The 26112-nt window shown below is 42.9% G+C and overlaps 2 protein-coding genes across 2 annotated transcripts in view; both read right to left on the bottom strand.

Annotated features, from left to right (window-relative positions):
- Positions 1-26112, bottom strand: part of RPL28 (ribosomal protein L28) — a 532136-nt gene that overhangs the window by 33223 nt on the left and 472801 nt on the right. The window lies entirely within an intron of this gene.
- Positions 4837-7714, bottom strand: IL11 (interleukin 11; the record flags this gene model as incomplete). The annotated part of the gene is given in 6 exon segments (XM_083376442.1): positions 4837-5001; positions 5253-5411; positions 6063-6149; positions 7446-7635; positions 7637-7689; positions 7691-7714. Coding segments are annotated over 6 exon segments (678 nt in total).

Raw genomic sequence — 26112 nt, 5'->3', positions numbered from 1 at the left:
TTTTTACTTGTATTTTACTGTTGTTAGCCGCCCTGAGTCCTTCGGGAGATAGGGCGGCATATAAGTCCCATTAAATAAATAAATAAATAAGTTTCCCACCCATCGATCAAGGTTGCCACAGTCAATGGTGAAGGATCAAGGACAGGGTGCATAGGGCAAGTGGCTGGTAAGGGATGCCAGAATTGAGCCTGATCTCTTATCAGATCATAACAGATCAGGATCTGGTCAAACCAGTTGTTCTCCACTTTAGAGAACACCCCTATACAGGTAGTCCCTGACGTATGACCACAATTGAGCCCAAAATTTCTGTTGCTGAGTGAGATATTTGTTAAGTTATTGCCTTAACAATTACACGGCTGCTAAGTGAATCTGGTTTCCTCATTGACTTTGCTTGTCAGAAGGTTACAAAAAAGTGATCACATGATGCCAGGACACACTGCAACGGTCATAAATATGAGTCAGTTGCCAAGCATCTGAATTTTGATCACATGACCATGAGGATGCTGCAATGGTTGTTAAGTGTGAAATATGGTCATAAGTCCTTTAGTGCCGTTGTAACTTTGAATGGCCACTAAATAACTGTTGTAAGGCAAGGGCTACCTGGACATTCCAAGCTAGCTGGAGTGATGGTTATAGGTGGGCTTTGGTTATAGGTGAAGGATATCAAGTGGGTGGAGGCTGTGGCTGTCCGCCTTTCTTCATTGCTAAGTTGAAGGGTTGTCTAGCCATGCTTGAGCTGGCAAAATGCTACACAATACTAGCAATGGAAGTTGCTAACCACCTGGACCAGGGGTAGGCAACCTTGGCTCTTTTATGACTCGTGGACTTCAACTCCCAGGATTCCTGAGCCAGCTATGCTGAGGAGAAATGGAGAGGTTTCCGTGCTGAGCCATGCTGGCTCAGGAATTCTGGGAGTTGAAGTCCACGAGTCATAAAAGAGCCAAGGTTGCCTACCCCTGACCTGGACGGTCTCTCTTTTGCCTTTGTTGCCTCTGTCCCCGTCCCTTGCAATCTCAACTTCCAGATAATGTGTGGGTATGCCTAACAGATGTTACCCACTTCCAGGTTTCCATGAAGAAGAATCCAAATATGAGGGGAAACTCTACTTTTAATCATGTTCTAGCTAAGGATGAATTAGGCCTGTCTCACTGGGTTAGAGAGGAAGATGAAGGAGCATCACAGGGACACGAGGGAAAAAAGATGTCGCGGGCCTATTTCTATGCCACTGTTAAGGGCAAGTACAAAAAAGGCTGTACAAATTGGAAGTGACCCAGATGTCTTGCAAGACAATCCGATGAACAAGATCAGTGAACTGGCAGCTATTCTATCCATTGACTGAAGGTAGGCCTCAGCTTATGACCACAGATTGAGCCCAAAATTTCTGTTGCTAAGCAAGACAATTGTTAAGTGAATTTTGCCCCTTTTTACAAGCTTTCTTGCCACAGTTGTTAAGTGAGTTACTGCAGTTGTTAAGTTAATAACACGGTGGCTAAGTGAATCTGGCTTCCCCATTGAACTTGCTTGTCAGAGGGTCACAAAAGATGACATGACCCCAGTTGCCAAGTGAACTTTGATCACATGACCATGGGGATGATTTAATGGTCATAAATGTGGGAAATGGTCATAAGTAATAATAATAATAATAATAATAATAATAATAATAATAATAATAATAATAATAATAATAATAATAATAATAATAATAATAATAAAGTTGGAAGGGACCTTGGAGGTCATCTAGTCCAACCCCCTGCTCAGGCAGGAAACCTTATACCATTTCAGGCAAATGGCTGTCCAGTCACTTTTTCCAGTGTCGTTGTAAGTTTGAACAGTCCCGGAATGAAAGGTGGCAAGTCAAGGACTGCCTGTACAGCCGTTATTTTAAATGAATCAATTACATTTCTAATAACTGAACGATGTTCTCTCCTCCCACCGACAGGAAAGACAAGACTCTTTCGTTTAGACCTTTGTGAAGTTTTATTCCAAATGTAATTTTCCCCATCTTTTGAAAAAAAAAAAATTATTACAAAAAGGAAAAGTTGGAGGGAAAAAGAGAGAAGCAGGTCAATAAATACTTGGAAAATACTCAAAATAAAATAACATTATTAATAATATTAATATAATAATAACCACAATAACAAAAACAATAATTAATAAAATGACCCAGACTGGGAACAGATAAATAAAAAATAATAACTTACAAGGGTGAATTCTAACGACTTTATAAATATTAGGGATTATGAAGTATAGGTTTACTGGAAAAAAGAGAAGGGTTAATAACAATTTCATACAGTATTAGGGAACCAAATGTTGATGGAGAACAACCACTACTATCCCCAATCAGTGGCTATACTGCTCAGGGGATGATGGCAGTTGGAATCCAGCAATATTTGGAGGCCACAGGTGCCTATTCTTGCATTAAAGAATATTAAACAAGAAAACCCTATTTTATTTTATTTTATTTTTATTTTTATTCCATTTATATCCCGCCCTTCTCCGAAGACTCAGGGCGGCTTAAAAATATAATATCATCCTGGAAGGAAGGATTAGACTTCTGTTCTTATTTCTGTGTTGCATGATACGGTTTGAATTCAACTGTGTAGTGTGGGATATTATTGCGATTTTTAATTTTTTTCTGAAGTTGAAGCAATTATATTTGGTCCTTCTTACACTGTATGGCCCAGTTAATTTTCTGGAAGTTAAATGCTGACTGGCTTGACAGAAACACAATTCATCCAGCAGGGGGCGCTGCTGCTAAAGGAAAGCAGGAATTCATTTATTTATCAAGGTTTTTATTTGGAAACTGGAGCATAATTTCCTATAACCTCAACTTCACTTTTTTCATTCTCAGGTAAATTCCTTTGAAGCAAGAAAAGAAGAACGCACGTGTTTCTCCATATTTATGTGTGTAGGGTATTTTTAGAAGTTGCTAAAACGAAAAGAGAAAAACTCTGAGATGGAATTTTATATACTAACAAATATCTCATTAGGAGGAAAGTGAGCCAAATGCTTAAAAATTCCCTTATAAGTTTTTCCCCCCTGATCTGTTTAAACTCTTTCCATTTTAATTGCTTGTGCAGTTAACTGAATCTCCATCAACGTGCATATGAATAATAGTATAGTTCCTTTACTAAAGAAAAAATATATATTTTCTTTTGGTAAATGCAGGTCTGAGAGAAACAGAGCAATGCCTGTCCATCTTGTGCTTTTTCTTAATGGATTTATATTTGTAAATTAGTCCTCCACTCTCAAAAAAAAAATTTTTTTTTTTTTTGCCAACAACCTTGCAGCTGCTCTATTAATTTTGTGCGAGGAGCTTTCTTTTAAGGTTAATAGGATCAAAATGGTAACTAGTAACAGGCTTCATTGTAGCACATCCTGTGCTGGCCTTGCTGAAGATATTAATTCTTTGTTGATTAGTGGCTACAGGTTTTGACCTGAATTGGATATCCTGTAATGGATACAGAGAAACCAGTTGGGGTCTATTAGTGAAAAGAGGATGGCAGGTTGAGAAGGTCCAGCCTCCCCATAAGGGGCGCACTTCCTCATTTCAAGATATACCTTTCCTTCCTTTATGCTCCAGAATTTCTAAATCTTTCGAGGTATCCAGGAGTATGCCTTTATGCAGGTTCTTATGCAGGAGTGCTGGTAGCGCATTGGTTAGAATGCAATATTGCAGGCTAACTCTGCCGACTGATAGCAGTTTGATCCTGACCAGCTTAAAAATTGACTCAGGCTTCCATCCTTCCGAAGTTGGTAAAATGAGGACCCAGACTGTTGGGGGGGGGGGGCGGGGGGCAGCACGCTGACTCTGTAAACTGCTTAGAGCAACCCCTGGGGTGTGAGCTGTTTAGAACCGGGCCATGGAAGCGGCAGGTGAGTGTCTGTGCACTTATCCCGACTTGCGCAAGCATCAGGTGTGCGTGTGTGCGTGCGATCCATTCGTGCAAGTGGTGGGGGCACGTGCCCACCGCTCATGCAAATGGAACTGCATGCGTGTGCTTGCCGGCCACTCACACGGAACCAGCCCCCCTCTCTCCCACATCCACCCCGGAATGGTTGGGAACTCTGGTTTAGAACATGGTGTAAAGCACTGTGAAGCGGTATATAAGTCTAAGTGCCATTGCTATTGCAGTGACTTTCCATGGAAAACTACCCCTAACCTCATTTCCTCCACTTATGTTGAGAATAGAAGTTCCACAAATCCCAACCAACATGGACCTGCCCATCTAAAGGGCACCAGGGTACAGATCAGCCTAGACTTATGTGGCATAGCTCCTCCCCCACACTGCTCTCCCCAGCATAAACTGGGAGGGCAACATAGGTTGTGTGTCCTTGCAGGCAAGATCAACAGGCCCACAAGTTGTGTCTGAAACAGGGATTCCATCACCATTATGGATAATACTGCAAGATTCGTAAGTGGTACCCGCCAAGAGGGATCCCCCCTCTACTTGACACAGATCAATGCACATGTCCGAATGAGTTGTATTCTATCAATGGGGAGCAGGAGGGTTTAAAATTTTCCTTGAAAAAAGGGGGTAGCATGCTTTCCCCAATTATTTTTCCAAGCCTGCAGGGAGAAGATAAGGTGATCGTTCTGAGGGAATCGAGAAAGCCGTCTCCTGTTCCACAACATCCCCACAATGTAGAAAAGTTATGAGTGGGTAGGCAAATCTTCTCTCTTCCCTCTCCACTGCAACCGTTAAAAGAGGAATCTAGTCTCATAGCCTTTCCTTCCTTCTTTGAGCCCCCCTCCATAGGGGATTTCCAGATAAGAGTTCCTGGTCGGTGAAGAACATCTCCAAAACATCCTGGACAGTTTTGTTTCTTGGTTTTTCACAATTTCTTCCGGATCAAGACCAGCACTCGGGCTGCCCAGTCTAAATAAAGATGAAATGAGTGGACAATGGCATGTCCAGCCTGGACAATAGACCAGTGGGTCCCATGGGTCGGGAGGGTTGGCAAAGTATCATTGGATCGTGTGACGTTGAGCTTCGTCATCTGGAGAGAAAAGGACAAGTGTGAGATGAATTATCCACAGGAAGACTAACAAACTCAATTTAGACAACTGTCCCCAATGATCATACAGCTGCTAATTTGGAACTACCATATTTGGAATGCAAAGATGCAGGAAATCACTAGATGGCAGCAAAGAGACACAGAATATCAGAATACTTTGCTGCCGCCTGGTGGCTGCCTCAAGGTTTGCAGCGCAGATATTACTGTTCTCAGCCTACTCATTTCAACCTTACCACGTGTTCCAATCTTCTAACAAGGCGTTCAAGCCGAGTGTGCACTGTGCCAATATCATGCTCCATGGGCCGCAGCCATGTTGCTGCCTTTTTCAGCCACTCAAAATGCCGCTGGTAGCTTTGCAAATCGGAGGCATACCGGACTAGACCTGCAGAAACCTGGAGGAAGGGAAAACCATACAGAAATTAGGAAGGAGAATGATGCTGCGGCCCCATCCTTGCCTCGCAACAGAGAAACTGAGACGCTGGGGACATGGGACAGCAACTGATTTGATATGAGTCTCCAGAGAAAATGGGGAAAAGTCACCAAAAGGAAAAGAAAAGTGGAATGAGGATGAAGCAGCCTTCCCCGGCCTGGTTCAACTGCCAGAATTCTCAGCAATAGTTATGCTGTTTGAGGGATGTTGGGAGTTAAAGTTCATATATCTGTACAGTGTCTAGTTGGAGAAGGCTGCTGTCAAGCATCTGAAATCACCACCAATTGGGCTTCTTACAAATGCTTTCCAGAGCTTGTTGTCCTCCAGATTATGTTGGAATATAATTCCCATGAACCTGGAACATAACCAGAGCCATTGTCCAACATATCTGAAGGGGACCATGGTGAGAAAGTCACTATTTTCATAGAATCACTATATTCCAATCAGACAGAAGATGAGCCTTCTCCAAACTGACATTCTCTAGATATTTTGGACTACACTACTTCATTCAGCCCACTCAGAGGGCATAAGACTGGAAAAGACCGGCTTTTGGAAAGAAGCTATGATGCCATCTTAAAGTGGCACCACGAAAAAAAATGGAGGCTGTTTTTACCTGGATGTTGGCAAGTTCTACAGCATTCATTGATAAAACTGGCAGTGTTTCAAGCTTGTGTTCACCATCTGCTGGAAAATGTTTCTTCTGCACAGGGAACACAAAGAGAGAGAATTGTGAAGGCAAGGAAAGCTGACCTTACTTTTAAAAGGAGGACTAACTTAGCATAATCAAAACAACAACCCAAATGTCCTCCAAGTCTAAGATAACTGATTTTTATTAGAAGCTCAGAGTAGTTTTCTGCTTATTCCGCCCGTTGGTCCATCGGTAGGACAAGTCTCTGGAAAATGAAGAGAATGGCACCAAATTTGGTATGATGGGAAAAACCAGCAAAAGTGGGCCGAGTAAGGCTGCAGGCAGCAGAGAAAAACAACCAAGAAAATGTTTCACTAATGCAGGGGTCTTCAAACTTGGCTCTTTTATGACTTGTGGACTTCAACTCCCAGAATTCCTCAGCCAGGCATGCTAGCTGAGGAATTCTGGGAGTTGAAGTCCACAAGTCATTAAAAGGGCCAAGTTTGAAGATGCCTGCACTAATGCATCCCTATAGGAGAGGCAGCTGGGCAGTGGCTCAGAATGTTGCCAACTGCTCCATTCTAAGCCCATCTACTTCCTGGTCATGTGACCCAAGAATATATGCACCCTGCTCTGGGTTTTGTTGTGCACACACAAGAACACATAGACACAGGGTATTTGTTACACAGAAGTAAATATTGAAAGAATTCCAGCCACACACCCTGAAGCCTTTCTATAAGTGTTTCTCAACCTTTAACCCTACCTTAAAGTTACTAAGGTTGAGAAAAACTACCCTATCTTAACAAGCTGTGTTTATCTTTCTACTGCTCTGTGAACAATGCCTTTGCAGAAGGTGGCTTTCTTTCTTATGCTTGGTTGCACAGTCAGCCAGATGTTTACACTGAATTTGGCATTTTTATCTACCCAAGGACCTTGAAAGGTAGATGTTGTTTGATGGTGTTAGATGTATGGTTGCAGGATGTAAGCCATTCCAAGTAAAGCTGCTCTTTGCAATTGCCATACACTAAATAATAAAATGATCTGGTATGTTATGACCCAAGACTATCAGTCTATATTCAGAAATCCCACAATATTTTAACCTGTTCATTTTCTTTACTACTTTTTCAACTTTATGTTTCCATCATTTTTTTCATAACTGGTACATGATAATTTTTACAGATGTTCCAGTGAATCATTTTTGCCACCGTGTTGGTGTTTATAATCAGTTTATGGAATCTTGCATGACCTGACAACAAGATCATCTATTTATTTATTTATTTATTTATTTTTCTGTTTCTTTGCACAATAATAATACAGTAATAACAATAATATCCAATGGACTCTAATAGGGAAGACTGCTGGACTTACAAAGTGGTTGGAGAGGGTCTTGGTGTCAGTTAGCAGGCTTCTGGTCAAGGCAATAACAGAATCAAACTCCATCCGAGGGTCTGTGGGCTTCAGTCTGGGACTAGGTGCAGCCCAGAGTCCCTCATACAGAGTCAGTAACACCACTATAATCTGACACACGCCGTCTGCAAAGACAAAAAAAAGAACAGAGGCCAAGGATGGCTGTTAGAAAGCCGGTGGCTACAAACCAACTTTTCCAAAACATCCACCTGTACATATGGGACTACCATCTCTGTAAACCGCAGGAGAGACAGTCAGTGATAATGACTCATAGACTGGGACGATGCATGAAACTATTGTTGGGTGTGACTCTGACTTTCTTGTACTGGTGAGCTGGTTAACCTTTGTAGAGCGATGGGAAACTTCCATCTCTGAATTCGTGAGAAATAGCGTGAAATTTACTTGTAAATTCTTGCGCATCTCTTTTATAGGGAAATCTGTTTCTCCGATTCAGTGGCCTCCTCCTTTCTCCCTAGGAGTTGGACTTTGATGTGTGTGAGAAAGAGAACGAAGGGATGACTGCACCCACGAAGGGTATCTCTTCCTTTTCAAAGTTGGAAAACATTTTAAATCTCTATCCTGATTAGCACCTTGAAAAGATTCCACTCGTTTATTTGTTTTACTATTCTGGACTCTACTAACTGACTCTTTGACTGATTCTCGTGGCTTAGCATGGACCCTTAAAGGCAGAGAATTCACAAATAAGGAACTCTGTCCAGTAGCCTAAGGAGAGGTCTTAGGCTGGGGTCAGATTTCTAAGGTTGTTGACCCAAAGTTGCTTTTTCACAAAAGGCAACTGGACTTTCATTGTTTTTTTGCTTGAAGACATTTTGCTTCTCCTCCCAGAAGCTTTTTCTTTATTTTTGCTTGAAGGAGAACTGAAGAAGCTTTTTGGACGAAAAGCAAAACATCTTCAAGCAAAAGCAAAGAAAGTCCAGTTGCCTTTTGAGAAAACATCTTTTGGGACAACCTTGACCTGGACAACATGGAATCTCCATAGACAAGATGGATGACATTCATTTTTCAATGCTCCCACCTCTGCAACCTTGGGTTTACTGGCTGCGTTTGCTCCAGACTTGCTTATTCTGAATGAGTCTGCTCTGGTTTCACATGCTATGTTGAGTGGGGGAGTTTGCAAAACAGAATACAGGTAGTCCTCAACTTACGACAACTCATTTAGCGACCGCTTCAAGTTACAAAGGCATTGGAAAAAGTGACTTACAAGTTACAGAAAGTGACTCCTTGCACTTACGGCCATCATGGCACCCTCTGGTGACTTTATTGTGATAAATGGTCCCACGGTCACATTATTGCAACTTTCTCAGCTGGCTTCCAACGTGCAATGTGGAAGCCAGCAGAAGGCCACGAGTCGGTCTCACTTAATGACCATATCAAAAAAGGTCGTAAAATTGGGTGCAGTCATGTGATGTCTTACTTAATGACAACACTGCTTGATGCTGAATTTTCCAGTCTCAATTGTGGTCATAAACTGAGAAGTATTTGTAAACCACAAATAATGAACTAAGGTTAGTATGTTGTCTCAATGCCACCCCTAGGCTTATAATGGACCTGCAAAAACAGTAGGTTTAATGCATACTCCTGCATGTGTACTTCTCAATTCATCCTCTGGGGCTAAGGGTTCAAGGCCCATCGCCTTATGCTTTTGTCAAATGAAACTGTTTTCAAGTCAAGTCCTTTTCTTTGTCACTTTGATGGATTAATGCAGTGCCTGCAGAATTTGATGTTAGTTTGTACACATTTTTTCTTCTGGAATCTAACCCCCATCCCTGCGCCAACATTCCTTTTTCAAAAGACCTCTTTCTTCCACTTGGTGAGAGAGAAGTGTCAAGGAATATTTTAAAATATTTGTGTGTGTGTGTGTGTGTGTGTGTGTGTGTGTGTGTTTGGGGCCTCGAGATGATCTAAATCCTGCAGCCAGTTCCTGGTTCAAAATTCTTTAAGCTCCTAATTAAGTCTACTCAATGTGATAGTGCTGTATTCTATGGCTATGTTCATCCAACTCCCTTCACTAGATCAAATAAGTCTTAGCAGATCCATTCACACAACACAATAATAGAGTTAGCCTTGACTGTGTGGTTCTGTGTCGCTTTGCCCTCTGGGTGAACCCAGATCATTTTGGTGAGTTTAGGATGCAAACCTAGACCGTGATTGACTACAATAGCCAATAATGTCATTTTATAGATGGGTCACAGTCACACTGAGGTTGGTTGATCGCAAATGTGCAAAAGTAACGTGAAAAGATGAGAAAATGGAAGAACAAAGTCTCTTAAATAATCCCTCCAAAAGGTAACGCTGTACAGGGAATCCCTGATTTACCATCGCATCTCCTGTTGCTAAGCAAAGCTGTTGTTAAGTGAGTCACGCACGATTTTACAACCTTTTCGCCATGGTTGTTAAGCGAGTCACTGCAGTTGTTAAATGAATCGTGCGGTCGTTAAGCAAATCTGGCTTCCCCCACCGACTTTGCTTGTCAGAAGCTAGCTTGTCAGAAGCTTGTCAGAAGCCCTGGCTTGCTGCAAGTGCCGTAAATACATGCCGGTGGCGAAGTGTCTAAACTTTGATCATGTGACTGTGGAGATACCGTGAGGGTCATAAGTGCGAGGACTGGTCAGAAGTGCCATTGTAACTTCGAACAGTCACTAAGCAAATGATTGTAAGTCGAGGACTACCTGTACTGCAGCAACGTGAAACTGAAGCCTTTGACGGCCTTCCATAGTTTTCTGAACCTTGCTTTACTAAGCAAGAACCCACCCCCACCCCTGACCGCTCGTCTCTGAGGTGCATTTCACTGGAAGGCCAGCTGCCATGACAGAGAGCGAGCACTTTAAGACTAAGGGTGTCTTATGTTCAGGCTATGGGGGTGGGGGACTGGAGGAGACTTTCTGAGGGTTAGGCTAGGTGTGAAAAAGTCCTGTCTGAGATGTGGCAGTGAACTCAGGAATGGCCCAGAGGTGCCCGTCAGAAACATCTGGCAGTGCTTCTGAATACATGTCTGCTGGACAGGCAGGGCAGAGAGAGAAGGCTTGTTGGGTTAGGGAATTCCTTTCCTAAAAAGAGAGTCATCCCGGCGCCTTTGCCATGAGGTAAGGAAAGAAGAAAAAAAGGTCTCTTGGTATTCGGAAACAGTGATGCTGGGTCAGGAGGGAGGGTGAAGGAGGGGGTGAGTCAAGGTGTTTTCATGGAAAAGCTCTCCGGTGTTGTCTTAGAGAGCAAACTGCATATTTTTTTTTTCCTCTTGCCAGGAGTGAAGGCATCAGCCTGGATTTCAAAGGTGGTTGGGGTTTTTCGTGCCTTTTTCTCCGCCCGCCCCTGCAGCTGAAAATTCTTCGGCAATTCGTGGGGGCAGCTGAAGCCAGCCTTCCAGAAATGGGTACGAGAGGGTATGATTTTGCTCCCGCCACTACAACTTTAAGGACAGCTGGATTTGCAGCACTGACCAAGCTGCTGGTAGAAGGGGAAGGAGCAGGGTTAACTTAATTTTTAAAAATATATATATTCTGAATCTGAATAAAAGAGCTCTAGAATAGAGGTCCTCAACCTTTTGGGCACCAGGGACTGGTTCCGTGGAGAGAGGCTTTTCCACGGACCGGTGTGTACGTGGTTTTGTGTGCTGCCTGCATCCCATGAATGGGGCTTTGCTTGTTTGTGCGGACTGGTTGCTGGCATGCCGCGGCCCGGTACTAGTTCATGGACCGGGGGGTGGGGGGGTTGGGGACCCCTGCTCTAGAAGTCTGAAGAGATAGTTTTGGTCGATCTATTTTGCACCCTCGTTTGCAAGCACAGGTAACGCTCAAATTTATAAACCATTTGTTTAGGGACTGCTCAAAATTACAATGGCACTAGAAAAATTGACTGATGACTGTTTTTCATACCATTAAGACCGCTGCAGCATCACTGTGCTCACGTGACCCAAATTTGGCCGCTTCACAACTGGCATATATTTATGCCGGTTGCCGTGTCCCAGGTCATGTGATCATCATTTCTAACCTTCTTGGCTGGCTTCTGACAAGCAAAGTTAATGGGGGAAGCCAGACTCACTTAACAACCACACGATTCACTTAACAACTGCAGTGATTCACTTAACAACTGAGGTAAATGGGGACATAACTCACTTAACAACTGTCTTGCTTAGCAATGGAAAGTTTAGACCAGGGGTAGGCAACCTTGGCTCTTTTATGACTCGTGGACTTCAACTCCCAGAATTCCTGAGCCAGCATGGCTCAGCTTGGAAACCTCTCCCTTTCCCCTCAGTGTGGCTGGCTCAGGAATTCTGGGAGTTGAAGTCCACGAGTCATAAAAGAGCCAAGGTTGTCGACCCCTGGTTTAGGTAGATATGAGTAGCACTTTCAGCCGGCCAGTTAATCAAAGAAACCAGGTGCAAAGCACTGGGTGAAGACCATCCAGGGGGAAAGTGTGGAGAAGGGATGAGGGTTGGTACAGGTTGGAAGGGCTTCAGACACAACATCTTACCCAGGTTCTTCAACCCAGCCAGCAGTACTAATTAAACTGGGATCCACAACAGGTGGAATAAAAACATGACGGCCTCAGTCCTTCTGAAGCTTTTCAACTCATCTGATCCTAGGGAAATTTGGCTCAAAAGGGATTCTCTTTCCACACAGGCCATGTTGATCTTCTTAATATCTCCTCCCCCTCCCAACCACCATTCTGCGGTAACAGCGGGCCTTGGGCTAATCCCAGGAAAGCAGTTCCTCTTATGGCACCGTGGTCCCTGACGTCATTGTCTTTACACCGTGTCCAAGTGAAGGCATTTGGTCCCTGTTTTACAGTTTTGCTGGCCATTGGATTGGAAGGAGACCAAATTGCTGAGCTTTATTGTAATCTGCCTGGATAAAATAGTTAAGAAAGGCAAGGCGAAAACGCTTCAAAACAAATAGATACTTGAGGGTAACAGAGTAAATTCACCCAAGGACCTGACTAGTTTGTGTTTACCCTGCAAACTTAGGAATGAGCAGAAAAGGCCTGGATCCAGTTGCTGGCTGCAGGACTCAGCTAAATGGCCTTCTTGAGCACCATTAAAGCCACTGACTTCCAAATAGCTGCTGCTTCTCTTGAGTCAAAACTTTAATGGGTATGAACAGGTTGCATTATGCTCCTTAGCTCATCCTGGAGACCCATAAATAAATATGGTTGTGCTTGCATTTAGAAATTAATAGGTAGGATGCATAAGATTAGACATCCAGGAGGAAGGGTGGAGGGATTGAGAGAAATGAAATAGACTTAGCCAAACTGGGTAGCTATGGTAAAAGAAGCAGTTAAGGGGGTGCGGGGGTTGAGAAGTATTTGGTATGTCTAGTTTAATGAAAAGGACTAAGGATGACATGATAGCAGTGTTCCAATATCTCAGGGGTTGCCACAAAGGAGAGGGAGTCAAGCTCTTCTGCAAAGCACCCGAAGGCAGGACAAGAAGGAATGGATGGAAACTAATCAGAAGAAGCAATCTAGAACTAAGGAGAAATTTTCTGACAGTCAGAACAATTAATCAGTGGAACAACCTGACTCCAGAAGCTGTGAATGCTCCAGCACTGGACGTTTTCAAGAGATTGGAGAACCATTTGTCTGAAATGGCATAGGGCTTCCTGCCTGAGCAGAGAGTTGGACTAGATGACCACCAAGGTCCCTTCAAATTCTGTTATTCTATTAAGTATTAAGCCAGATTAATCTTGTATCTGACATGAAGGCAAATGTAGTCTGTTCACCCAATCTTGTTTACAGAGGCAGCCAATTGCAACTCCCTGGAGCAAAACATGTAGAAATGCAGTTGCTAAGATATTCCTGTTTGGTGCAACATGGGCATGTGTAACTCTGTAGGTGTTCACCTTAAAACTCTTTAAATTTGGGTGGCTCTCTAAGCAACGTAAGGTTGGAAACATAACAAAGAGTTGCTGGCACTAATGGATTAACACGTTTTATGGCTGCAACGAGGGATGAGTAAATGAGCAGACTGGGTCTGGACAGTGGGGGAGGGGGGTGTACAGATGTTCTGGACCTCAACTTTACCCAGAGTTGGTCAATAGTTAAGAACAAGGTACTGGCTAAAGTACCGTCCCAAACAGCTTGAAGCCCCTGGTTGCTCTCCTTCAGAAGACATGGACAAAGAGGTTCACACCATGCCAAGACAAAACCAAGATTTTGTTTTCAATTCTCCCCAGGTCAACAGACAAAGGCCTAGCAGCATGAGACAGAAGTTGGCATCATCTGGTGCAGTTCTGAGGCCTCAAGGAAGAAGGGAGGGTTATTTTCCCAGCATTGGGATTTATAGGCCTGGCTTGGCTGGATGAAGTCTCATAAAGAGGATCGAAGGAGCGAGGGAAGGCGTCAGAGGCCATGAGCTGATGCAGCAAGATGCCTGCACGAGCATCTCCAGCTGGGTGGGCAACCTCTCCCCCCCCACTCCCCGAGCAGCCATGTGTGCAAGGCTCAAGCGTGCCTGTACCTTGTGATGCCTCCGTTTTCTTTAGTGGAGACAGACAGACATGCACAGGAGCAGCAGCAGAGAAAGGCACACAGCCACCTAAGAAAAAAACATATATGCAGAACCAGTTCCTAAGCTACATGTGCAAACTACAGGTAGTTCTCGACTTACAACCACTTGTCTAGTCACCTTTTAAAATGACAACGGCACTGGGAAAAAGTGATTTACATCCCAGTCCTCACACTTACAATCCACAGAACGTGCCCATGGTCATGTGAACAAAATTCAGGTACTTGGCAACCAGGAAATATTAAGGATTTTGGTAGCATCCCATCCTCGTGTGTGATCTTCTCAGGCCAGCTTCTGACCACCAAAGTCAACGGGGAAGCCGGATTTGCTTAATGACCGCGCAATTCACTTAACTGCAGTAGTTTGCTTAAGAACCATAGCAAAAAAAAGTCATAAAATTGGACGTGACTCACTTAACAACTGCCTTGCTTACCAACAGAAATTCTGTTCTCAGCTGTGATCATGAGTCAAGGGCTACCTGTACAGCTGACCTGGTTTCTTTCCAAAAGCACACTACCTCACACACGCTGTCATTGCACAATAGCATCTTTTGCTACCCAGGGGTGATGTACAGGGCGGGGAGGAATCAGAAAATCAAGGTGGAAGCTGTTATTTTGCCCTTTTTTTTGACATGTGCCAATCCACATAAAAAGGGGTGGGTGGGGCATCAATTATGGGGGGGGGGTCTGCCCACCATTTAAACTCTTTCCCCCTCCCCTCAATATAGATGGTCCTCCACTTATGACCATAAATGGAACCAGGATTTCCATTGCTAAGCAAGGCTGATTTAATGAGTTGTGCCTGACTTTACAACCTTTTTTTGCCATGATTGTTAGGCAAATCACTGCAGTTGTTAAGTGAATCATGGGTCATTAAGTGTACACAGGTTCCCCCATTGACTTGACGTGGCAGAAACTAGCTGGAACAGTTATAAATGGGAATTATATGAAGCTGGAATGCTCCAACTATTGTAAATACATGCAGGTGGCTGAATTTTAATTACGTATCTGTGGGGATGCTACAATGATTGTTAAGTATGAGGACCAGTTGTAAGTCTCTTTTTTTCATTGCCACTGTAACTTCAAATGGTTGCTAAATGAATGGTTGTAAGTCAAAAACTACACCAGGGGTGTCCAACTTGCAACGTCATGCGATGTGTCGTGACATACCACAACTTTTTTTCCATTGCCGGCAATGGGGTGGGCGCGATTTCGGCATGACGCATCCAGCCCGCGGGCCGGCAGTTTGACACCCCTGATCTACACCTTCAACAGAAGAAATAAATCTTCAGAGAGAGAATTTCAGTTTGAAAGAAAGTTTTTTTAGCGGTTCTGAAATCTTCACCACACTATAATTGAGTTGCTGTTATTGCTCTGCTCCAGCTCTGGGTGAAAGGGACCATCTATTTCTAAAAATCTAACATGCGCACCCTTACACACACACACACACATTTTATTTATTTTTTTGCAATAATGGTGGGACTATTTAAATGTACTGGGACTATGTAAATGTCTGCAGAGATGATTTAAAAAGAGAGAGAAGCAAAGAAAATAGTGGCTTTGATGTTGCGATTGAAGCTTCATCTGTTTGTCATGTGTGAGGCTGAGCAATAATTGCAAGGTCACAGCTGCCACCTTGAGGGTTTTATTTAACTGTTTTGACCATACCCCGCAAAACACCTGAATTTTAAACTCCAAAATCCCCATCAGGCAGATTCATTGAGAACTGAGCTCCTCATTACACAGAAGCAGCAGACAACACAATTTAGGTCAAGTCAACTCCAAGGAACAGTGGTTTAAAATAATAACTGTAGCAGTTGCTAACCATCAGAAGGAAAGGAAAGATCCTAAAGCTGACCGGATGAAGAGAAACTTCAGGCCCTACAGGTTTTGAACAAATAAAAATTCTGATGGGCAGCCCCATCTTGGACAGATAAGATCACCCTGGGAGGGCACTAGGAGAACCTTAGTCATGGTGTGAAGCTACGGCTTAGGGCCCTCAGGCATCCAGGTAACCCATGGACATCCTTTCCCTGCCCCACAACCGCTTTGGCTGTAAATGCTTATCTTTTGGAGAAATAAATGGGAATCTAGTTTGCAAAACTAGCAGAAGGACTGTGGGAATCCAATACATTTAAAAGGCAACAGGTGAAGGAAGATTGAAGAGGGCTGCACACAGGGAATTCCATTTTTCTACGGTACCTGGACACTAAAATGCAGACAGACAGATTTTATTCTGAAGATTAGTTTTATAGTTGCAAAGCTTTCTAAGAAAACGCTCTTAAAAATGGTATTTTCTACTATCTCAGACATTTCATAGTTTCTCAGCCTGGTTCCCTTTTGATTAGTGTCTTTGCACAGTGTTAGGCTAGGCCAGGGGTAGGCAACCTCGGCTCTTTTATGACTCATGGACTTCAACTCCCAGAATTCCATGAGTCATAAAAGAGCCGAGGTTGCCTACCCCTGGGCTAGGCTGAAATGAGGTGAATTGTTTGAGGATTTGCATGTTTGTAAATCTAGTCCATGTTCTAAGAATGGAGATCTCAGAAACGCCAGGGAGACCAATTCCAACTTGATCAGTAGAAATAAAGGACTGTTGTTATTGTTATTATTATTATTATTATTATTATTATTATTATTATTATTATTATTATTATTATATTGTTGATCACACAGTCTAGCCAGATGCTTAGACTGGACTGGGCATTTTCGTCCACCTATTGGGTCTTTCCCAAGTACAGGTAGTCCTTGACCTACGACCGCAATAAGGACAAGAATTTTCATTGCTGAGCAAGGCAATTGTTAATGAGTTGTGTCCAAGTTTATGACCTTTATGCCACAGATGTTAAGCAACTGTTCAATGAATCACATGGTCATTAAGCAAATCCAGCTTTCCCCATTGACTTTGCTTGTTTAAATCTGGCTGGGAAGGTCAGAAATAGGGATCACGTGACCCTGGCACACTGCAACCGTTGTGATTATGCACTGGTTGCCAAGGGCCTGAATTTTGATCATGTTACCATGGGGATGCTGCGGTGATCATAAGCGTGAGGACTAGTCATAAGTTATTTTTTTCACTGCCGTTGTAACTTTGAACAGTTACTAAATAAATGATTGTACGTCGATGACTAGCTGAACTATGGCTGGTCACACAGACAGCCAGATGTTTAGATTGGATTTGACCTCCTCCTCTTCCTCCTCCTCTTCCTCCTCTCTCCTCCTCCTCCTTATTATTATCATCATCATCATCATCATCATCATCACCACCACTACTATTTACACATAGTCCACCAGATAGTTCTACCTGGATTTGGAACTTTTGACAATCAAATTCTCCCCAAAGATGTAGGAGGGAATTAGTAATTTAATAATATTGTATTAGTATTATTTCTAGATAGACATGGTCCTACAAAACCCCAAAGCAGGTTCTTATTGCTTTACTGCACAGAGACTGAAATCATTAAAATCAGAACAATCACCAAGGCAGGTTATAATACAGCTCCATGTTTAAGAGACAGAGGAGTCATCCTTATGTTGCCTTTACTCTTAAAACAAGACAGACAAGAGTTTTTAGGGACGGAATTAATGGAAATCAGGCACCAACTGCAGTGTGCAAACTTCGTACCATCTCTTCTTCTGGAAAACTCGGCAGCATGCCCCTGTGGTTGTGGGGGTGTGCAAAAGGGGAGGAATGAGGTGGTGCAGTTTTTATTAGGCACTTGCTAAACTCAAGCAGAGGTTTACAAGGGGCCAGATAATATAATCCTTCCCTGAAAGTCTCTCAGGGTTCCTGCCTGGGTTACTAATTGTAAAATAAGCCCACAGCTGGACAGAGTCCTGCATGATACCCTTTGAATGGTGGTGCCAATATTTCTCCACCAAGTAGCATTCCCCTTCTGGAGGCAAAATGTCAATTTCAACAGCAGCCATGGGGTTGATGTCCTACCTTGACTAATGGCTACCTTCCCCCAATTAGTACTGACTGGGGTCCTTGATGTTCTCTGAACTTGTTATTTTTCTTGCAGACATTTCATTACCAAACTGGGTAACATCATCAGTGCTAGCCAGTGTTATTCTTCTCCATATGAAGGGGTCTACAATGGCCTCCCATCCCTCTGAACCCAAAAAGAGATATCCTGTTTGGCCTAACACATCTGGAAGGCACCAAGTTGAGAAAAGAGCTGGGAAGTGGATGAGTAGTCCTCAACTTACATCCATCCATTTAGCGACCATTCAAAGTTACCGCGGCACTGCAAAATCTGACTTTTTCATTACTTATGACCGATGCAGCATTCCTGCGGTCAGATAATCAAAATTCACTTAACCACTGTCTTGCTTGGCAATGGGTTCTTATTTGTGACAGCTCAGTGTCATAGATTCATTTAACAACTATGTTACTGACTTAGCAAATGCAGTGATTCACTTAACAATTGAGGCCACCAAAGTCATAAAATGGGGCAAAACTCACTTAGCAACTGCCTTGCATTGCAGCAGAAATGTTGGGCTCAATTGTGGTCGTAAGTCAAGGACTGTCTGTACTCACCATCCCACACATTGCTGATCTACCAGAAAAGACTGAAGGTGCACACACACCTAACTGATACAAATGACAAAGCACACCCTTAATTCAGCTTGTTATCCTGAGGTCCCTTCTCTAGTCTCTTCACATATCCAAAGGCGTTTTTGTATCCTCACCCAGTTGACTGAAACTGATGTTTCATTCCAGTCAGGAAAGGAAGTTAAAGATTCCCTTGAGCAGAGATCCTTGTAGATTTTTTGGGGGTGGGTGGTGGGTGGGGGGTGAGGGGCGGAAATAATTTCCCATAGTTTTGTTCAGATACGTTTTTTGTTTGTTGTTTGACTTAGTCTCCTCAACAGCCCTGGAATTTCTGGTAGTCTCCCATCTAAGTACTTACTAGTATCTTTTCAAGGCTAAAGAGCCATTTTAATCTTTTAAACTGCCTATAACGCCCAGTTATAGGAAGACATATAAATGACTCCACAAAAAAAGGTGCCAGGCTTTGAACTATCACGTCAGCAATGGACAATCCTGAATAGGATTCGTGCCTCACATGGCGTCTGCCGGGACTTTCTATATAAATGGCGCATAGTATCTTCCCAGTGGTGGGATTGAAATATGTGAACAACCGGTTCTCTATGTGGATGCCGCTTCCGGAAGTCCATTCTGGGCCTGGGCAACAAAATATTACAGTAGTTACTGGTTCTGCCGAAGTGGTGCGAACTGGCTGAATCCCACCACTTCCCCTCAGTGTGACTGCCGGTCTCATGTCAAACTGTAGATTGCCTCCTCACTGTTTGCAAGCTGAGGGCATATACCATTCCTGGTATCTGATATATTTTTTAATATAAATAATGCTGCACTTCAGTGGTTAGATGGCCTAGACATTGATATCTGAACACATATCTTTTTGACATTTATATTTTATTGGGTTCTACTAATCTAGTTGAAATGCTAATTTATATTGTTAGTCCATGTATGATATGCCTGCCATATGCTAAATAAAATAATAAATAAATCTTTACATTTCCTCTTGGCTTTTTTTTTAAAGTAGAATATTATTTGTTATTTTCTACTGTAGCTTAATTCTTGCTTTGCCTATATAAAACAGAGGCTGCATCTTCCAATTAAGGCTACTTTCCTATAACAATATTACTTAATGTTGACCTGGCACTTTTAATTCCCAAACTGCTTAATGATCCTTTCTTAGCTCGTTCACTTAAACCCAATTGTCTGCTAGGAAGTCATCAGTCTACCTACCTCCCAGGGTTGTTGTGAGCTAGTAAATGAGATAAGGATTGTAAAAATGCCAAGCCATTAAAAAATGTCCATAAATACTCAATAAACATGGCTGGATTCAGACAGCTGGTGCCAGCAGAAAAAAAAGATACAGTAAAATAGATTAGGTAAGTTTTATCACATTTGTTTTGTCAGGATGGGATTTTGTTTTCTTTCATGTGTGGGGTAGAAGGTGGCAGTGGTGTATAGTTTGGTGTCAAAGCTTACAAGCTTATAAGCTTTCCCCTACGTAGCATTCTATAACTTGATTTAGTGGACTCTAAAGAAACAGAACAGAAGAAATATTGAGCAGTTGCTTTTTGAACTTTAGTGTTGCAGAAAACTCCTGAGAATAATGTGGGCAACCAAGAAAACAGACAGATTAAAAGAACAAATCAACAAATCCATCCAGAGTTCTCACATCAGGCACAAATTCTGGCACAAGCTCAGGATCCAAAAAGATCTTGATAAACTTGCACAATGGGCCCTAGCCAACAAAATGAAGTTTAATATGAAGAAAAGCAAGGTTTTTCACTTAGGCAGAAAAACCCAAAGGTACAAGTACGGATTAGGTGAAACCTGGCTCAAAACCAGTAACTTTGAGACGGACCTTGGAGTCCAAGTGGGCAATCACTAAAATATGAGCCAGCAGGGTATGGCAGCAGCCAAAAAAGCTAATACAATCCTGGATTGTATGAACAGAGGCATAGAATCAAAATCACGTAAAGTATTAGTAAAGGTAAAGTTAAAGGTTCCCCCGCACATGCGTGCTAGTCGTTTCCGACTCTAGGGGCCGGTGCTCATCTCCGTTTCAAAGCCGAAGAGCCAGCGCTTTGTGGAGTCATCCACAGGACGTCTCTGTGGTCATGTGGCCAGCATGACTGGACGCCAAAGGCGCACGGAATGCTGTTACCTTCCCACCGTAGTGGTCCCTATTTTTCTACTTGCATTTCGAACTGCTAGGTTGGCAGAAGCTGGGACGAGTAACAGGCGCTCACTCTGTTACGTGGCACTCGGGATTCGACCCGCCAAACTGCCAACCTTCTGATCGACAGGCTCAGCATCCTAACTCAGTACTGCTTTATAAATCCTTAGTAAGACCACACCTGGAATACTGCACCCAGTTTTGGTCACCACATTAAGAAAAGATGTTGAGACTTTGGAAAAAGTGCAGAGAAGAGCAACTAAAATGATTAAAGGCCAGGAGACTAAAACAAGAACAGCTGCAGGATTTGGATTTGGCTAATCTAGAGAAAAGAAGGACTGGAGGGGACATCATAGCAGTGTTCCGATATCTAAGGGGGTGCCAAAAGAAGAGGGAGTCAACTTATTTCCTGAAGCAGTGTCCCAGGATCATATGATCATCTTTTGTGAGCTTCTGACAAGCAAAGTCAATTGGGGATCTAGAATAGAATAGAATGGAATAGAATAGAATAGAATAGAATAGAATAGAATAGAATAGAATAGAATAGAATAGAATAGCTTTATTGTCACTTTAAATGTTTACTAATCAGCATACATTAAACTGAAATTTCCTTGCATTCAGCTCTCAAAGGGTAATCACCTCCAATATACACTACATAAACATGACAAAAAATTATGCATATACCCACATACACGTACATTTATGACACAGAGAAACAACACAGTCTAGTTCGGATGTATGCATGTACATCAGCGGCTCCCAACCCCTTTTCTATACCCCGGACCCCTAGAATGCTTCTAATATATCCTCGCACCCTTTACAAAAGTTGGAAATAACAGCAACGAATTATGCATATACACTATAATTTTGAAAACTGAAGTTTTTGCACCCCCTGGAATATTGTCTCGCACCCCCAGTTGGGAACCCCTGATATACATGGTGAGAGGGGGAAAAAATCCTGCGAATTTACAAGACGGATGGTATGAGGAACAAAGTTGTTACAGAATCTAGTAGTCCTGCTGGAAATATTTTGGAACCTGGAGCATGAGGTGGGTGCATGGGGTCCCTAACAATGCTTCGAGCTCTAAGCATATAGTGCTTGCAAGCAGAATCCTGAATAATGGGAAGTAAACTTCCTATAATCTTCTCACCTTCTGTATGGACCTTCTATCTGTGGCTCTGCTACCACTAAACCAAAAAGTGATGCAGTTTGTTAAAACACTCTCAATCGTGCCTCTGTAAAAAGTAGCCAGGACAGAAGGAGAAAGAAAGATGTGCTCTCCTCATCTGATGCAGGAAATGCAGACGCTGGTTTTCACACATAATAATAATAATAATAATAATAATAATAATAATAATAATAATAATAATAATGAGGAGGAGGAGGAGGAGGAGGAGGAGGAGGAGGAGGAGGAGGAGGCGGTGGCAGGAAACCCTATACCATTTCAGGCAAATGGCTGTCCAGTCTCTTCTTAAAAACTTCCAGTGTTGGAGCATTCACCACTTCTGGAGGCAGGTTGTTCCACTGGTTAATTGTTCTAACTGTCAGGAAGTTTCTCCTTAGTTCTAGGTTGCTCCTCTCCTTGACTAGTTTCCATCCATTGCTTCTTGTCCTGCTTTCAGGTGCTTTGGAGAATAGCTTGACTCCCTCTTCTTTGTGGCAGCCCCTGAGATATTGGAACACTGCTATCATGTCACCCCCTCACTCTTCACTAAAGAAGATTGATGAAGAGACCAAATCAGATTGTTAGTTATCTGTACCCCCAGATACTTAATACTGTTGACCACCTCCATAGCTCCAGCTTTGATACAAATTGGAGTATGACTATGCCGGCTTTTTCTAAAGTCAACACTGATTCACTTAGCAACCACTTTACTAACTTAACAACTGCAGCGATTCACTTAACAACCGTGGCAAGAAAAGTCATAAAACGGGACAAAACTCATTTAACAACGGTCTCGTTTAGCAACAGAAATTTTGGACTTAGTTGTGATTATAGGTCAACGGGCTACTTGCGTTCTGAAAACTCACACTTTTTTTTTTAAAGAAAAAGCTAAAAAGAAAAAAGAAAACGAGGAAAAGAGAATAGCTGGGTTGAGATGTCATGCGTAGCCTCCTGTGATTTATGTTCATGACTTTCTTAACACTGTTGAGGAACCCAGCAGTTAAAGCTGCTTAGCAGTGGTTTAGGGGTTAGCCTTTTGTGTGAACCATCCAGTTGTGGTTCCTTCTACAAACCCCACTTAGGGAAAGCAAACCTGAACATAGTCAACATGTATTAAGGGTGCAGTCTCAGATACTCCTTTCTGACAATGAGGCCTAGTTTCTATTGCTGAAGGAGAACAAATAAGCATGTTTGGAATTCTGTTGGGTCGATCCATACAAAGTTTCTCCCTCTCTCAGTAGAGATATAGAGGTGATCGCCGGTGGCAAAGGGGATAAGAGGGAGGATGGGGGAAAGTTCTTCTTGTCTGTTTGCTGAGAAAACAGTGAGAAGCTCCAGATTTCAGTGGGTTTAAAAACCTAAGATGTTAGAAGTGTCACTGAGGCAGGTGTGTACCTTCAAGGCAGTGTTGACTTCTGGCAACTGCCTGGACGAGTCCCTGCCGTTTTCTTGGCCAGGTTTTTCAGAAATGGTTTGCCTTTGCCTCCTTCCTAGGGCTGAGAAAAAGTATCTGGCTGATGGCCGCCCAGCTGGCTTTGTGCGAAAGGTGAAATTAGAACTCAGGGTCTCCTGGTTTCTTGTCTGGTGCCTTAACCACTGCATCAAGCTGCCTCTTTGATATGTCATTAACACACATTTTTCTAACGTTAACAGCACCTCGGATCAAAGAGGTTAGGACGCACCTCTCCCACAAACCTTAAATGGAGATGGGGGAAAGACCAGAAAAATCCTGGAAGACAGTCAAAGGTTTATTTGCATATATTTTCTGAAACTTCAGCAATTTTCTCCCTTGTTAATAGGAGAGCTAAACTACTCTGTCCCTTTTTTTTTTCTTCAGAGAAGAATTCCAAATGCTGTTCCCCATTTTATCCTGAGGGGGAGGGAAAAAAAAGGTTTGCAGTTTCCCCACCCACCCCCCTTCGGCCCCGCAGCGATTAAAAGAATTTGGGAGATTCAACCCAAATATTTTTGGCAGGGTGAAAAAGGTATCTACACTTCTTCATTGAACCTGTCTTCCCCAACTTGGTGCTGTCTTTAGCGTCCAGAAATCCAGGTCATACGAGAGTACAAGGTTGGGGAAAGGTATCCCACATTTTTTGCCACTTCAAATATTTTCTTCAAATGAACATAGTTGGCTAGGGTGCTGTTGTAAATCCATCCCACCAGCACTGATGGAGGTGAAAAGGCTTAGGTTTTGATGGGATCCTTTCCATCTTTTTAGCAAAGGGTCTGAACTGTTTACTCAGAAACAACATTTTCATCTCCTTCATAGAGTGTTTTTGATGAAGCCGGTTCAAACATTCAAGTAGCAAAGTATGACGAGTATGCATATTTAATCTAATAAGTTTAAGAAACTTAGAGTAGCTAACTATGGAGTTCTTGTGTTCTCTGAGGTTGGATGTTTGCTTGTAGACACTTTGTTACCTCACTAGGTAACATCAGTGTGAGTCTGTTGTGGAGTTTTCTCCCTGTTTATATAAAGGGAATTCCTTGATTAGAGTATTGTTCCTGATAGTTCATTGATTAGGGTATTGTTTTTCTAGCTTATCATTTGTCTGGTGTCAGTCCATGCTTATCTGAGTATTTTGCTACTAGAGAGGATGTGTTCTGGCCTTTTTGTTTCCTTCTTAGTTTTTTTATTGTCTCTCCAGCAGCAAGGATTAATATCAGACAAACAATCAAGCAGAAAACAATAGCATAATCAAAAAACTGTCAAAGAGAAAACCACACCTCCACCAAAACGGGGCAAGTTGCTGTATATCAACAGGGACCAAACCCCACACTCACCATTACTGAAGATGTTATCTAATTGGGTAATGAAACGTCTGTGAGCAAACAACCAAGCTCAGAGCACCAAGCACTCCACAGTTCAACCCTGAGCATATATTCTCTTCAATTGGAGAGCACATACTGTTGTGATTCAGGGTCAGCCTGTGGGTTCGGTAGTTGGGTCGGACGACTCAGAGGAGGAGGAGGGGGGTGTTGAAGAGGTTGCTGAGGGGGTTGAAGATCTTGCTGATGAGAGCCCTCAGCCAGGCCCCTCCCACCTGGTCACGACGGAGACCCAGCTGTGTGAGCCTGACAGCGTGGATGAAGATGACCCACAGCTGGCCCTGTTCAAGGACGCCCGACGCAGGAGGCAGTCAATCAGGAGTAAACAGAGGAAGGCAATGGGGCACCTCGGAAGGAGGCAGAGAGAAGCCACACCCTGAACTGTATAAAAGGGGAATGCGTGGGAGGGCTGGTTTGCTGAAGGCAACCGCTTGAAAAGCTCCTGTTTCTTGGTTCGTGTCTTGTTCCGTTTGTTTTTGTATTAATACATTTGGCAGGCTTAATTCCAGCCTCTTGCCTTCTTGTAAAAGGGGTTGTCCCTGCCTTTTCTGCAGGGCCGGTAGCAGGCTGGAACAGAACACATACGCGTAGATCAAGGCATAGTAGAAATATTCCAAAATAAGATATAAACATTTGGTGTAAGCTCAGAGAGCAACTTCTCCAACAGGAAAGAAAAAGTATAAGGAATAACCATGTCTTCAAAAATATTCTTAATCTCCCTCCCAAAGACAAAGAACATTTTTACATTCCTAATCTGTAAAGCACTCTTCTTGAGTCAGGTGTTCTCCAGATGTGTTGCTCTACAATACCCACTTTGGGTGAGGGAGGATGTTATGGGCACCAGGTTCATTTCCCAAACGCTGAAAGGTGCTGGGTTGAGGAGTTAAACCGGCTGTTGTGTGACTTAAGATGAAAGCAGATGTGAGCAAATTGGCTCTTGAGCAGATGTGAAAATGTATCATTAAGAGGTGATGGGTTGACAAAACAGGGTTATCAGCAGAGCAGAATTATCTTTACATTCTCTCTGTAGGAGGTATGCAGATAGGTCTGCCTATTTAGTCTTACAGTCGGCAAGGTTACATGAGGCTGAGACAATACCCTTCAAACTTTAAACCTTAAAGTCAGGAATTGGACTCTGTTCTTGCTTAGCTGGATGACAGAACTTGGTGTGAAATTACCAAATCTGAAATGAACATAACCATGCATTTAAAGGAAGTCTACGGAAATCCATTTTTGTGCTTCTGTCTGTTTGGGTTTCTGTCTGTGAGAAAGAGGGGAGGGATGGAAGGGAAGGGAAGGGAAGGGAAGGGAAGGGAAGGGAAGGGAAGGGAAGGGAAGGGAAGGGAAGGGAAGGGAAAGGAAGGAAGGAAGGAAGGAAGGAAGGAA

This window comes from Vipera ursinii, assembly GCF_947247035.1.
Source record: "Vipera ursinii genome assembly, chromosome: Z".
Classification (NCBI taxonomy): domain Eukaryota; kingdom Metazoa; phylum Chordata; class Lepidosauria; order Squamata; family Viperidae; genus Vipera; species Vipera ursinii.
Note: the sequence above shows the minus strand (reverse complement) of the source record. Positions and strands in the feature narration are given on the sequence as shown.